Raw genomic sequence first — 16654 nt, 5'->3', positions numbered from 1 at the left:
AAAAATATTGGGATGTGGGATTTTCCAGATTTGAGAGTCGTCCTGTTCCCCTGAAACTTCTCATCCCCTGGAAGAGCTCTGCACCAGTTATTCTGTTTAACAGCGATATCACTATACCAGGTATAGGTACTGTACAGGTGACTCTAGGTGCTGTGGATATGAAGTTGGTGGTAATAACTGAAATGTGTGACATCTACTGGTTAAATAACAATAAAAACACAAACTTATTTGGCACGAAATTACCTTCGGGGGGATGGACGTCAGGGAATTCTTAAAGGAAAGGGGAATTGGAGGATTGGAGGGAGAGGGAAGGGGAATCTGTCAGGGGAAGAAAGATTATGGCATGAAGAGGAGACTTCAGAGCAGTATTTATTGTTCTGTTATTATCTGTCTAAATGTGTCATTGTGATAGTTGCTGAGGGTGATAGTGATTGATGGTGAGTGGAGTTGGTGGTGATAGTGGTTGAGGGTGATAGTGGGTGTTGGTGATAGTGGTTGTTGGTGGTGGTGATAGTGGGTGTTGGTGGTGGTGATAGTGGGTGTTGGTGGTGGTGATAGAGGTCGGGATGATGGTGATAGTGGTTTGATGGTGGGGATAGTGGTTGAGGGTTATTGTGGTGGTGGTGGTGATAGTGGTTGAGGGTGGTGGCGGCGGCGGTGACATCTTGGTCGAAATTAAGACACACAAACTGACTGATTTTTTTAATACACCATTTGATAATTTTAGCCTCAGGATACTCGAAATGTGCACTTTAAAAATAATGGGACTATTGTACCCGTCCCCGTTAATGGTGAACTAGCACACTCATTGAAGATTTTAATACAGGAATATTTCTAAACGAATCATTAAAGAAATAGTTAGTGTTAATACGTGATGGTGGTTGTCATTCTTGGCTTGTCACACACGGACTGCCCTAATACGAGTATAGTGAGGCGAGTTGTTAACTTAATTTATTGACCATTTTTTTTTATTCTTGTGGCGCAAGATATTGGCGACATTCCTTGAGCACAATTTTCTCTAACAGCGACTAACTTAATGTACTGTACTCAATGTAAGTCATAGTTCTTTGATATATAAGTACATTTATCTTTTATTTTATATATTTTTGTTCCAGCAAAATCGATTCTAATGATAGAAACTGTAGGGGTGCCTTTTGCCTGCAGGTGACTGTTTGTGTCAATTCTAATTGGGTGAGATTTTAGGGAGGGGAGCACTTGAGCACAGGTGATAAAACTAAAACTTTATGATGGACGACACCTATTGGCCCACCACCACCTGTGACGTCATCAGTCATCCCGGGTGGAGGTATACAGTATAATTATAAGACGAGCTGACGTGGCCAGTCATTTCGTTACCTGGGGAGGGGCGAGAATGTCAGGTAGCCATCATTTACTTTTTCTCATTTAGTGTCATTCTGAGAGTGTTAATGGGGTCTACGAGATGAGTTATGGCCGGGGAGTCAGAGGACCTCCTACCTAACATACACGTATGTCACTACCATTTCATTGCCCAGGTCAAGAATCTTAAAAAATTCTTACCTAAAAATTATCTTTGACTTTCGAATGTAAGGCTTCATGACTGTCTTATATATGACGATGAAAATATAGTGGCCGAAAATGGCGTCAAGAGACACTGAGATTATAGATACATTCACTTTTTAAAAGGTTTTAAATTTTTTCAAAAATTTAAAAGAAAATCCTGTTGTATCTCTCAAACGATCGTTTCTGGAACTGGGTCCGGCGAAAGGTCTTTGGAGGGATAAATTTTGGGGCAAAGAAGTGTTTTTTTTTCTTATCTTAAACTTGTTTTTATAAATTTCCAAATCTATCCCACACAGTCATGTGTGTGATTGGTTCATAGTTCGTTAATGTCAATTTCACCTTAAGATCAACCATCCTACCTCTAACATAACATAACAACCTAACCTAACATAGCCTAACATAACATAATCTAATCTAATCTAATCTAACGTATTTTAATTTAAACTAACCTAATATAACATCAATCAATCAGTCAGAGTAACATCCTCATATCTGAGGGTTGGCGACCACAGTCCTCCACTCTAAACGTTTCCACCAATCATCTCGGGTTTTGCATCTCTCTGGGGACCCAGTTTTTAATTCCACTCATCCATCCCAGTCTCTACCTTCCCCTGGTCCACTTACTCCAAACTTTGCCCATCCCTAATTATATGAACCATATATCTCATTAATCCTAATCGTGCCCAATTTAACCTAATCTAACCTAATTTAACCTCACCAAACCAAACATAACTTAAAATAACTTAAACTAGCCTATCCTAAACCCACAGATGATCTTTCAAAAAAGACTTTTGATAATATGAAGAAGAATTTGAGTTAACAGATATCCATATTATCTTATTCCTCCTTTACATATAATATGGTCCCTGAAGTTTATGATGCCAGATAATTGCCAAAAGTCAAGATATTTTTCCTTGATTCTGTACGTGGAAATATAATATAATTTATTAGCTTTAGTTTTTGTATTATTAGTAAAATGTTGTGTACCGTCAACTTTATGTCTGCAACTATAATTATTTAATATCTTTGTATAATGTATATGAAAAAGAGCACATTAGCAATTTGTGTTTATATGTGTGTCTGTGTGTACTGATTCAGACGCCCACATCTTAAAATGTTTAGCAAAGTTTACGGAACCTGTACTTCCATCCACTCGTGAGTACATGTTAATCTCTCTCTATCTAAACACATTAAATACCTACAGACGTACACGGGTGCTAGTTAACAGTGAGGAATAACTGACGTGGAGGTAGGAACACTGACTCGCTACAAATTCACTAGTAGCTTCAACAAGCCATCAACCTTCAGTGTGTCTCTGATCATAGGGGGAGGTGGACGTGCCAGCTTTCCTCCCTCGTCTGTCACACGTGTGTTGACATCGCTCTCCCGGGCATAAAACACGTATTTTAAGCCCCAACCAAACTTCTTTATTTCTGGCAATATTTTATTTAACTCTCCAGAATACTAATTATAATATGTGTGAGTGATTTTATTGATAGTTGACATAAATTTCGATAGTTTTTTGACAATTCCAAGAAGAGAGAAGACGTGCGGCTGCCGGAGATGGTTGGGTGGCTGTATAACACCTGCCTGCAGAGGCTGTATCTCCTGGCGGTGTTATTCTTCAACAGTGAGTATCCTAGTCTAGTTTCCTGCATAACTATAACACCAGAGGTCGTTTGTTTATTTTTTTTTGTTAGTATGACTGAAGTTTTAGTCACACCTGTAGTGCATTTCACCTGATGATTATATTTTCGAAGGCAGTATTTAATTATTTAATTGTTTATTTATTTTTATATTTTTTATATTCCGGGTTCTCTAAAGTTTGGCCCATAGATATCTTACATTTTGAGTGGGAACACAACTAACAGCAAAGAAGCATTGGTAAATGTATCATATTCCAATACAAAAAAAAGTTGGGCTTTAGCGGTACAGAATGCAGATTTTTTTTTTTTTAAGCGTTGGATAAAATTATAGTCATCCCAACATTTGTTTAGATCGTTTTCTCTTAACGTGTAACAATAGAATATGGTTTTTTGTTAAGGATTAACTAAAACAAAATTATAAACTGTTAGAAGCGGAATTTTGATATTCTTTTGTGATTGTGCAAGCCTCTTTTAGTGGTAGAACCTAAGTAAATAAGGGTTTTACCTATCTCAGAGTATTTTTAAAAAAATAACTTGAATATAAATAGTTTGGTATGGCTAGGTTAGGTTAGCGTTTGGGTGATTCATCATTAGGAGAAATAAGCTGATGCTCCTTATCTTCACATGACTGCGGAAGGATAATGCACACGAGAGAGATTCAAAGTCAGTCTAGATTAATGTCATGTTTTGATAATGATGTTGCAACAAGTTTGTGAATGGAACTAGACACACTGGAAGCCTCCCCACGGACCCTTGCTGTTAATACCTGAATGGGGAGTTTTGTTTATTCACGCGGATGAGCTGACGTTGAATGAGGTGTATTTATATTCATGTTTACTCTTGTCAATCACCTCATTCTATAGAGTATTGTCAGTGAGAGGAGGAACTAGAGGTTTTTTATGCAGATCAGTTGATTCCAAAGAATATATATACACGTGGATCAGCTAATACTGACAGTTTGTTTATTTATTAAAGGTATGTGAGAGGCTAGATAGTCTAGTCGTTATTTTTTATGGAGTTTGAGATACAATCGAATCGATTTTCTTTGACCTTCGCTTCAGACAAATTGTTGAGATTAAATTACTAGCTGAATGTATTTGATCTCTCTCTCTCTCTCTCTCTCTCTCTCTCTCTCTCTCTCTCTCTCTCTTTGGTGTTAGGAAATTACTTTTTAGCACAGCCCAAGAGAGAGAGAGAGAATCTAGGCATGACACAGACATAAAGACACACACACACACACACAAGTCAGATTAGTTCAGTGATCTAAACACAAGCAACATTTTCAGTAAAGGAGTAGGTTCATAGGCATAAGCAGTGGTACGGATATAAGTCTTAGTACTACTGTATAGGTTGAGAGGAATGTTACAGGTTCAGACACGGGTGCAAGTACAAACAAAGATACATTGACAAGTACAGGTAAAAATTTAGATTCAAGTTCACAGTCGTTAGTATGTACAAGGATAAGTTGATTGTAAATAACAGCTTAATTGTTACAAATGTGGAAATCCACCGGAATAGAATTTGTTTTGCTCTTCGTTGGCCTTTGAAGATACTATTGGTGACGAGAGAACCTATTTTAACCTTTATCTATCTCTCTCTCTCTGTCTCTTTCTGTCTTATTGATAACAGCGAGAGACGAGGAGAAGAGAGAACCTATTTTAGCCTTTATCACTCTCTGCCTTATTGATCAGAGAGTGAGAGAGAGACTCACTCCTAGGGATTGTAATGTAATAACACAACACAACATCCTTACTGAATGGAAACGGCTAAACTTATTTCTGACGTGATGTAAGTGAAATTGTGTTGTGTGGGTGGGATGGGGGAAGGTAAAATGTGTGTGTGTGTGTGCGTGTGTGTGTGTGTGTGTGTGAAGTGGTTTGTCATGCTCTAGGTACTGCTGGCGACCTGTATCTCTCACTTAACAGGGTTGTTATTCTCCTACAGGTGCTGCTGGGGACCTGCTGCGGGGGGTGGAGGTGCCCCAGTTCGCCGTGGCAGGAGGTCAGGCCAGAGTGAGCTGCTTCTACGACCTGCGCACCACCAAACTCTACTCTCTCAAGTGGTACCATAATTCAACGGAGTTCTATCGTTACGTCCCCACCGAGCGTAACCGAGCCATCAACATCAAACCCACTCACAAGTTCTCTGTTGCCGTGAGTAATTTGTTTTCTTTCTTTCTTTTTCATTTTCCTGCTCATGGTGGATTCGTAATTTTCTGTTGTTCTCTTTACGGAAACTATAATTAGCACTGGTCATAGAAATATCACTAAGGAACACGAATATGGTGTATATAAACTCTAGGTTGTAAACCCCTCCTAAAATTATTGCTTCCCCAGGTGCAGTAATTATCAGAGGTCAATAGAGAATAGTCATTTTCCCTTAAAATATCAATATATAAATACGATAGATTAAATACTGAAGAGGTGTAGTGTTATTTTTTTTTTTGGGGGGGTCCGTCCGCCACCCAATTAGCTGCCTTGCTACTAACTGACCCTAACTAGGCCTCAGTTGTAAGCTTCGAGTGAATAGACTCTAATTATAAACTTGTGTGACGATTTTACACAATATATATCTATTTATTTTTCTACCTTTCTTCAAGAATATATTTTTTTCCTTCTGAATGATAACTCCTTTCGAAATATTAAACAACAAAGCCTATTAGTATATATATAATTGTTATTAATTTTGTATGAACTATTTCTGCCTTTAGTGTAAAACGCAGATATTAAATGAACTTGCATATTCACTGGTAAGAAATCAATATAGCAGAAACAGTACTGTACATTGAGCACATCATCTACTATACAACCTTGAGTTAATATCAGAGGTTTTTTTTCCCCGTCAGTCACTTGTTTTTCTCGTCTTATTTTCGGTGTGGTGAAGCCCTGACGACGACCCCAGGCAGGGTAATTAAAAATAAGGCTTCAATTCATCACGAAAGGACGAGTTGACCCTGAAAATTAGAATATCTAAGTGTGGCTTCGTTAAAGATATTGGTTCACGCGGAAGGAAAAGATATGGCCTCCGGGAAGACCAACATGGCGGGCGGACGTCTGAATTATCGATATGAGATGATGACATAAGCGGGACGTGTTTTCTGCGGGGTGCACACGTATACGGGCATCTTCGGCGGTGATTGGCCCAAATTTCTCTCTTTTGATTCAGCAGCAGCATTTGTAGTACTAGTAGTAGTAGTAGCATTTGGGTTTTTTTTGTATGTGTTTACACTAACTCCTGCTGTACCCCTTCAGGAGCTCTTCAGGAACGAGCGCCAGGTGTCTTTATCACTGACTAAGCTAGCAATAGCAGCCACGGGTCACTACCGTTGTGAGGTTATCGCCGAGCACCCTAGCTTCCGCACTGAGGCTTCCACGGCCTCTATGACTGTACTACGTGAGTACCTCTCTCTCAATGTAGTTTAAGTTCATCCTTTTTGGGATTGTGATTTCACACCGACATTGTTGATGCTCGTTTGAGTTCCGGTGATGTGTCTCGTTTATTTTGACATGTGTGTTCTCCTCCATATTTGTTGATGCTGTCCTGTTGTTGTTCATTTTTAAACAGTATTTCATGTATTAGACATTGGTCTTTTCATGTAGAGAAAAGAGAAACAATGGAGCACCTTAGCTTTCGTCTTTATTTAAGACATCTTCAGAGGCAATTTATCTTATCCACGTTTTCATTGTGGATCTACATGAAATATATATATATATATATATATATATATATATATATATATATATATATATATATATATATATATATATATATATATATATATATATGCAAGTAAATCACTGTAGGTGCGCGTGATCCAAATATATGCTGATAACCACAAGAAAACACGAAGTTCCCAAGCGCTTTCGTGTAATTCACATCTTCAGGGGTGAGTGCAGATTAATGAGTAATGCTTGACAAGGCTAATATATACAGTACAGTAGAGGAGAGTGAGATCAAGTCCCTTGGGGACAGCAGGTATCCACAATGTTCCGGTCATAAGGCAGTAACCCTACTGTATATATTAGCCATTTTTTTTCTTTTGTTTTTTAATGAAAATCAGATTCCTTTAACGTGTTCACCAGATGGTTGTGTCGTCTATTGTTGTGGGCTGGACACTTGACGACTTGAGCGGCGACGAGGTGAATACTTGATCTCGGTCGAGGGTGTTCATGCCTGGAATACAACGAGGCCCTTGATAAATCTATTCAGTATATGAATCGTGTTGGAGGTCAACCTTTAGGAGGGATTTACTAGAGAGAGGGAGAAATAGTGTGTGCGTGTGTGTGTGTGTGTGTGTGCTCGCTGGGAAGACAAGAGAACAAATACCAGTATTCTTGCTGACACCAACTGTAGGAGCATCGTGGCTACCATTATCCATGAACAACTACGCTGGACTGGCCATGTTACCCGCATGGACGACAGTAGACTGCCAAAGCAGCTACTTTACATTCACCTAACGAACAGTAAACGTAACACTGGCGGGCAATTGTAAAAGTATAAGGATAGTCTTAAGACAAACCTGAAAGTGTCAAATCGACCCCCTCACCCGGGAGTCGATTACTCCACATCGTAGCTCTTGGAGGAGCACCACACAAGAAGGTTTCAGTACTTTCCAGTTAGCCTGACTGCATACTGAGGCAGATTAGCGCCAGCTCTGGAAAGATGCTGCCGCCGCCCCTCCCGCACTAGATGTAACCCTCCACACGTGCAACATCTGTGGACGACCCTGCCGGTCCCGTATCGGCCGCTCGAGTCACCTCAGAGCCCCCGACGAAGGTGATATCATTAATAACTCATTCATCGTATCATAGCTGGAGGATCGTCATACTCGATCCCAGGTGACAGCAAAGTAGTAGTAGTAGTAATAGTGGTGTGTGTGTTTGTGTGTGTGTGTGTGTGTGTGTAAACGACAAGCGGAATTTATTTACACATAGAAAAGGAAGGGCGGTGGAGACATACAAAACCAGGAATTAGGGAGAGAGGTGCAGTATATGTATGTACTTTATGTATATATGTATGTATGTATCCTCCTCCTTCTCCTCTTTCTCTTCCCATACTTTCATTACTGGTTCTCTGATCATGATACGGTGATAAAACTAAATATATGTCGGTATGTTTATCTCTCTCTCTCTCTCTCTCTCTCTCTCTCTCTCTCTCTCTCTCTCTCTCTCTCTCTCTACACCATAGTATAGTTCAAAGGGCCATAATTTGGTGTAATGATGACACAGTGATGATGATGATGATGATGAGAATTATAATGAAAGACATGATCGTATGGGAAGGTATAGGTAGGTAGGTAGGTAGGTAGGAGGGACAGTGAAGAAGGTGAGAGAAGTGAAGAAAGTAGGGAGAAAGGCCGTAAGGGGAAAGTAGGGAGGAAGGCCGTAAGGGGAAAGTAGGGAGGAAAGGCCGTAAGGGGAAAGTAGGGAGGTGGGGGGGAGAGACTTGAAATAAGAAACACCCAACAGCTGTCACGCTACATCTATTAACTACGTAATTAAATAGGTCAGGTTAGGTAGTTAAGTGGGTATAGAAGTTATTAAGTGTGAATCTGATTAATTAGGTCATTAGTGATTAAATATATAAGTGATTAAGTAAACGTGTGTAAGTAATTAAATCACTACTAAATGGGTAAATATAAAAGTAAATAAATATATAAATAAATTAATTAATCACCATGTAAGTAAAATAAGTCAGTTTATAAGTAAGTGAAAAAAAGTATCTAAAGTATGTATGGAAATAAGTTAGGATAATGACGTTAATTATTTGTAAGTAATTGTTATTATTTTCCAAGCCTCACTTAAATTACGGTGACTGTGTGTGTGTGTGTGTGTGTGTGTGTGTGTGTGTTTTATTATATTCTATTTACGTCGGTATTGGCAGATCTGTCACAAGTGGATGGCTTTGTAAATAAGCCCTCCTCTCTCCCTCCCTCCCTCCAACCCTTCCTTCCTCCCTCCCTCCCTCCCTCAACCCCTTCCCTTCCTCCCTCCCTCTCCTCTCTCCCCTACCCTCCTCCATTCCCTTCTCTCCTCTCCCCTTTCTCTACCCTCCTTCGCCCCTTCCACTACCTCGACTATCTTTCTCCCCTTCCCCCTCCCCTCTTCTCCCCTCTACCGTCAGTGAGGCGTATCTCCCCACTCCCCTTGCTGGACCAGACCCAGTTAAGTAAGCACGGTGGGGTTTTTCTGTGGTAGTGTTGAACCAAATGTCAAATATATCTTCTTGATTCCTGCCTTTCCTTCCCTCCTTCATTATCTATCTTCCCCGTATTCATCTTTCTTCTTTATTTTTTCCTTCTCTGCTCCCCCACCCCTCCTTCTCCTCCTCCTTTTCAATCTTCCCTCTTCCCCTCTCATCTCCTCCTCATCTCCCCTCTCCCCCCCCTCATTTACTCCCGATACATTTCCACATTCAATTTATCATTTTACACGATGTATGATGAAAATGTTGCCATGGGTGTATGTGTTTATAGAGAACATTTATACCATTCTACATTGAAGCATTTTAATTCATCTCTCTCTCTCTCTCTCTCTCTCTCTTGAATATTCTTTGAGCTGTGTGAGTTACCGTGTGTGTGTGTGTGTGTGTTGGTATACCCTATATGGATGTTATGACTCGCGCTTCTTGGCAGAGGCTACCCTGAGTCATCTAGGTCAAGGCTTGTAAATTATTATTATTATTATTATTATTATTATTATTATTATTGTTGTTATTATTATTATTATTGTTATTATTATTATTATTATTATTATTATTATTATTGTTATTATTATTATTATTATTATTATTATTATTATTATTATTATTGTTGTTGTTATTATTATTGTTGTTATAATTGTTATTATTGTTATTGTCATTATTATTATTATTATTATTGTTATTATTGTTATTATTATTATTGTTGATGGATTTGTCATTATTATCATTACCCTCCCTTCTCTTTCAAATCCTCCTCCTACTCCTCTTCCTTACCCCCTACACCATCCCCCCCATCCTAAGTGAACCATCTCCCCCTCCCCCACTACCTCCCTTAGTTAGTTGCTTAACCCCTCTATAAATACATTCTCCCTCCCTTCCTCTTCCCTCCTTCTCCCTCATCCCTCCCCAAAGCTCGGGAAAAGATTTATTTTTAATACAGTTAAGGCCAAGGAAATAAATCGGCGAAGAGGAATGTGTAAATATATATAAATAGATGCGTGGGAGAGATGAGGAGGAGGAGAAGGAAGAGGGGGGGGATTAGGAAGAAGAGGGGGAGGATTAGGAAGAAGAGGGGGAGGAAGAGGAGGAGGAAGAAGAAGAGGGAGAGGAGGAGGAGAGGGAGGAGGAAGAAGAATAGGGAGAGGAGGAGGAGGGGAGGAGGAAGAAGAAATTTATCTGAAGTCGAATTTGTTTTCCATAGGGTGAGAGGAGAGGAGGCCGGGTTAGTAGTAGTCGTAGTGTTAATAGTTATGGTGGCGTTTGTGATAATAGTTGGCTAGTTGGAGTAGTTATAGCGACGGTGGTGTTTGGTAGTGAAAGTAGATGTTATTACTTATGTTGTGATGGTATTGTGGTGGTGGTGGTGGTTATAGTGTAGTATATTTAAAGACCTTAGTTGTTGAGGCGCAGGCATACATTCTAACATCAATATCAAGCCCATCTGACGCCCATCATTCACCTACAGGAGAGCCACTGGCGCCGCCCATCTTGGTGGACGCCCGCGAGATATACGAGACCACAGACTTGATCAAGATTGGCTGTCAACCCCGACAACCTCTCTTCCACGGCTACACTCCTACCCTACAGTGGTTTCTGGACGGCAGTCAGGTATGTGCTTAATTAACTCTCAGGTAATATACTGTAATTATGCCTCTCTTACTCTCACCCTCCTGTTAAATATCGTCAATTATTTAGTTAATCATCTCATTTATAAACGTTCCTTTCAAAATGTGGAAAATGTACGGAAGTTTGTTTACAAATATCATGAATACCAACCGCACCATATTTTTTTTCCCCAGTAAAGATCTTAACATATCTCAAACTCAAGGAAGCATTTCGTCCACGAGTTTATAGTCAGTAAATATATATTCACACCACACTTAGGTTTATTAAATAGCTCAGAGGTTTAATGCTCGAGGGTATAAATTTAACGAATATTTTGAGATGTGAGTGAAAGCGGCAATGAAAATTCTCGCCAAATCGGCAAAGTTGGCAAGCCTGAACGGGGGGAAGCAGGGGTTTAAACCTCTATCGCCTAATCTTCCAACAATATTTATTTCACAAAGTTACGGAGCATGGAGGTATACCGTTATTTCTGGCGTGAACGGTGCCCAGTTAACAAAACAGGAAGTCCATTCAAGTCTTACATCGGGTGTTGCCAGTAATGGGTAAATGTGGTGATGGATATTGACAGGTGTAACATTAGTATGAAGAGTAGGTTGGAAAATAAGTGGGTAGTCATCTGGGCATTACAGATTACCAGAGATATAAATAATACCTCACTGAGCGATATATTGGGAGGCGGAAGTAGGTTTTAGCTCACGTTATTTTCTTCCATTAACCAACATTACCTTGAGTTATTAAGTTAAGGGAGACGTATGAGAAAGAGTTAATGGAAGTTATGTTAATATCAGAGTCTCTCCTTCCTGCCAATCTTCTATGACGTCACAGCCCTAAAAAAAACATGCTTAAGAATTCACCAACATATTACAGTATCCGAACCTTTTAAAAATGACATCGTAAAAGAACTGTGACTCTACCTTAAATAAATACGCTCTGATCATATCTAACTGTGATAGAAATTAACTTTACGATTATTTGAGCATCTGTCAGCATAGAGACAAGACACTGCAGGATTTTTAACACCGCCAACATCACCATCATTCTCGCCCACCTGAGATTCCTCGTCTACCGTTCTACGCCATAATCGCATCAACCCCAAACGACCTCACACAGAAAACACTCTAACTCACCACCATTATCAAATTCATTCTTGGTTCGTAGATAAATTGCGTGTTTATTCCACATTTATTCTACTGTACTGAAAGCTTTTATGTAAGGAATATATTATTTGTGTGTGGTGCTTCTTTTTTTAATGTTTTGGTTGCTATATTTCCATTAAGTTATTATTTGTAGTAGTAGTAGTAGTAGTAAGTCATCGTAGTCAAGGAGTTTAACTCATGATTTAAATAAATTTCCGACTTTAAATGGAGAAACAACTCACCCTTTTACATGACGTCTTTAACATCACCACGGCCACCTGTTACCTGTGACGAGGATGTTTAATTGGCTGCCGCTATACCTGTCACCACTTGGATTTACATTCACCAACTGAAAACTCTTGAGGATGGAAGTAACACCACCTGGCTATACATGAGACAAGGAACGTAGCTATATGAGTGAGCTTCGTCAGGTGAAATATGTTGGAAGGAGCTAAACTTCACCTGATTACCTGGGGGATATCCTTATATCATCAAATACGAGGAGGAATTATCGTAGGAACCCTTGAGATCCTTAAGGCGAGGCAGGATGAGGAGGAGGAGAGGAGAAAACATCTACTCAGTCAGTCAGTTAAAAAATTACTTACTATAACTTGTTAATGACTGATGTGTACCTGACTGTCCCTTCCACGTGCTGTTCCCACACACACTCATGTTGACAAACAAGACTCACGAGGTCAGTGACGTCACAAGCCAAAAGGTCAATATTTAGACACATACCTGAACTGGGGTTACCTACAAGACGGAGATAAATAAAACGATAAACGTAGGTGTAAATTGAGAGAAGTAGAAGGAGATTTAGAGGACACACGAAGAGATAAATATAGAGAGATAGACAGAGAAGCCCACAGTGAGACAGATAAACAAGTAGAGAGAAAGATGTAGACAGACAGACAGACAAATAAATAATAAACTACAGACACTAACAGACAGAGATCAACTACTGACGCGGTATTCTCCCCTTCGTCAGGTTTCCGCGGACAAAGTGAAACTTTACAGTGACGGCTCCTATAAGACCAAGGGACTCTTACTACACATATCCGGCCAGCAGGTAAGTCTATCCGGCCAACAGGTGAGTCTATCCGGCCAGCAGTTAAATCTAATTGGATTGGTAGGTAAGTCTATCCAGCTACTACATGAGTATATCAGCATCGAAAGTTATATTGTGGGAAAAGATTATGAAACGTGTGTGTGTGTGTGTTTGTGTTGACCAGGTATAAAGCGATTAACTGTCGACAGAAAATTGTCTTATTGAAAAGATTCATCCCTCCATTCCTCCTTCCCTCCCCACTTACGGATTACAGGGAATTTACCGAGTAATCCTAGAAGCATCAGCAGGTTTTTTTTTTTCTCCCTCTATATGTAGACGGGGTGTTGGGGGTGTGGGGGATTAAGGGAGAGAGGGGAAGGGTGTGGGGGATGGGGTAGGAGTTTGTTTGTTTGGTAGGACGAAAACCTTCCTGTCGTTATTTGTCAAGTAATTATTAAATATTACTGTAACTAAATATAACCTAAATTAAATGCAACATATATATAACTTCTTAACTAAATTTCTTATATTATTTCTATCGTTTTCCTATTCAACATATTAGATTAGCAGTTACAATACCTTCCTTCCTTCCTTCTTTCTTTCATTAGTATTTATTTATCTGTGAATAGGTGACTGAATAGACCACTGGTGGTCGTGGTGTGCCAGGACGACGTGCACCACCAGTATGGGGATGGATGAAGGCCATAAAGATCTGATAGCGTCGTGTAGAAAGTAAAAAATAAAAAACAAAATAAAAAGTAACACGGTGGTGTGGTGAGCTGAGATCCTACGTACAGCCAGCTGCTCGAAGGAGGTGGCCAGAATGTGTTTGTTGTCCACATGTATCTCACGTGTGGAATAAACACGACCAGCTCATAAGCAGTGTCATGAGTCCACAACGATAAGTAGAGTTACTTATTGGCTGTGTTATCCATCCGAGTATCCATGTATGTAGTCTCCTCAGTTGTGTGGGTGTCTGGAGTGAACAAGAGTATGAGGGTAGCTACTTTAATTCTTGGTGAATGTAACAAAGTAGCGCGGGGAAGCTATTAGGTGCTATTGAGGTATTAATGTGGTGCTATTGCTAAGAATCATGTTAGTAAGTAAGAGCTACTGTTCTCAGGTAACCTGTAAGAGTGTTACTCAAGTGTGTTTACATGTAAGAAGATAATGTTGTGTGTCATTATAAAGTAAGCCAAGTAATGGTGGGTGTTGAAAGGTGTACCCAATTGAAAAGTACAAATTGGGTGAAACCATGGAGGTGATACTTGTAGTTTTATGTTACTGAAAGTAGTCATAAGTCTAACTTCATTTTAATAAATCATCTTTAGTGTATGTTAGGGGGTATCATTATCCCTGCAGTACTCGCCTTTGTCTTTCCCCACATCTTGGTACCAGTAATACAGTGTTCCAACCCTCGAGCCATGCTACAACAGATGAGGTTAGGGAGTATAGCTATGAGAAGAAAGGTATCTAAGACATAACTAATATATGGAATTAATAATGTAAGAAATTTAAAGAAAGAAAGTTTGAAGAGAGAATCAGTTAGAAATAAAGAAAAGAAGGTAGAAAGAGAGGAAAAAATTATATATAATTACAACACTTTCCCTACAAATTGTTTAAAAGTATTGGGGTAGAGATAAAAAAATTAAATTAGAAAAGAATCCCATTTTCTGACACCAATATTACCATTGCTGCCACTATTTCCGAAGCTGACACCACAAGTATTACCGTTGCTGACGCCAATATTACCGTTGCTGACAGGTAGCGGCAGCGGGCGGCACTCTGAAGGCTGAGTGCCGGATGACACTTGGTACATTCACACTGAGTTCCTTCAAGACACTACGAGTAAGAGTCCGTTTGATCTCCTACGTGGGTACCTACCAATCCCCAGGTGAGTACCAGTTTGAGTACTAGTTCCCAGGAGATTTTCTTCATAATCTGTAGAGAATTTGGGCCACTTTCTCTGAGACTTCGTTCAAAATCTTAGTATAGGCCCTCTTGAGCATAATGATTCACAATATATGGTCGACAATTCAATTTTGCGGCAATTAATGATCATAATGACGATTGGATGATTTTAACTTTTTTTTTCAATGCTAATTACCTGCCTGAAAAAATATTTAAGAGGTATATAAAGTTTTTTTTTTCGGTGTGCAGAATAATTATCTAGATTTCAACATTTCAACTTGCCTACTGAGATTTAAAGGAGGTTGGGTAGGTCGAAGGAATTGACGGTCGATGCTGATTGGCTCATTGTGGGATAATATATTTGTTTTTCTCTCTCCAGCCAACCAATGGAAAGCGAGAATTATGTTGACGTCAGTGATGGTCTTCATTCCCGTCCACTTTAACTTATTGTAGGATGGTTCACTCAGTCCTTCTGCTACCATAACTACCACTAATACTATCAATTCTACTACTACCACAACAACCACTATCAATACAACTACTGCTACTACCACCACTACACAGAATCCATCCTGCTACTGTGGGTGCTTCATTACTATACTGCTACCACAACCACTACTACCACGACCACCACTATTATCGCTACCACCATCTATCCGGCTGTTGTAGGTAATACACTCAAGATTCACCGCTAAAGTCTCAATGTTCAAATTTCCTTATTCAGAAAATTCATGCAGGGAATCAAAGAGTTTGTGTGTTTATCTACAGTAGCTTTACTCTAGTAGTAGTAGTAGTAGTAGTAGTCGTAGTGGTAGTAGTAATAGTAGTATCTGTAATTCGCTACAACAGAAACCTTGATACTCTAATGGTGTTAATTAGCGATATAACATCACATGAATTGGATCGTATGTGTGTGTGTGTTTGTGTGTCTGTGTGTGTGTGTGTGTGTGTGTGTGTGTGTGTGTGTCTGTGTGTGTGTGTGTGTGTTTGTGTGATCAGAGAAAAGTCGCTATTGTATTTTTTGCTCTATTTCCCTGTATCATAATTAATCAATACAGAGTTCCATCTTAACCTAACCTAAAGTCCATTTGTAAGTTTATAAAGTTTTGTACAAGAATAATGATGTTTTAGCTGGTAAGTGTCTCTGTTTGTCTGTTGAATCACCGAGAAACAATAATACAACACATTTTAGCAACTTAAGAGGGATGTTTATGTTTAATACGTGGATAATAATGTTTAGTTTTTTAAGGCAAAGATGGAGATAAAATTCAGTTAATGTTAAGGGCTATTTTTTGATAGGTGTGTTTCATATATTTTAGACTAGAAACACCGACTACAGACCATTTATAAGAGTGAGGAATTTACCTATATTGTACTATTCAATGGAGAGTGAAGGAAACTTTAATAAAGTATAAATTGGTCATTTGGAACATTATTAAATACCCATTCAACTCTCATTCTTAACTCAGCTATCCAGTTTGAAGTTGGGAATTAACCTAATCATCCCCTCCATTAACGAAGCAACTTCTAATTACAATATATTC

At 39.3% G+C, this 16654-nt stretch overlaps 1 protein-coding gene across 1 annotated transcript; it reads left to right on the top strand.

The window, feature by feature from the left end:
• Positions 1–3105: 3105 nt before the first annotated feature.
• Positions 3106–16615, top strand: LOC121863624. The gene is made up of 7 exons (XM_042362374.1): positions 3106–3172; positions 5133–5341; positions 6440–6581; positions 10855–10997; positions 13140–13220; positions 14964–15093; positions 15490–16615. Exons 1-7 carry the CDS (start codon positions 3106–3108, stop codon positions 15561–15563), a joined length of 846 nt encoding a protein of 281 aa, XP_042218308.1. The 3' UTR covers positions 15564–16615.
• Positions 16616–16654: the final 39 nt, after the last annotated feature.

Source organism: Homarus americanus, unplaced genomic scaffold (assembly GCF_018991925.1).
Source record: "Homarus americanus isolate GMGI-L3 unplaced genomic scaffold, GMGI_Hamer_2.0 scaffold40248, whole genome shotgun sequence".
NCBI lineage: Eukaryota > Metazoa > Arthropoda > Malacostraca > Decapoda > Nephropidae > Homarus > Homarus americanus.
Note: the sequence above shows the minus strand (reverse complement) of the source record. Positions and strands in the feature narration are given on the sequence as shown.

What these genes read in the sequence shown, in the direction of transcription:
- LOC121863624 (XM_042362374.1), top strand. Translation starts at nt 3,106, where the DNA reads ATGGTTGGGTGGCTGTATAACACCTGCCTGCAGAGGCTGTATCTCCTG. An exon ending in GGCGGTGTTATTCTTCAACA is followed by an intron (nt 3,173 to 5,132) that starts GTGAGTATCCTA and finishes ATTCTCCTACAG; the next exon opens with GTGCTGCTGGGGACCTGCTG. An exon ending in GGTTTCTGGACGGCAGTCAG is followed by an intron (nt 10,998 to 13,139) that starts GTATGTGCTTAA and finishes CCCCTTCGTCAG; the next exon opens with GTTTCCGCGGACAAAGTGAA.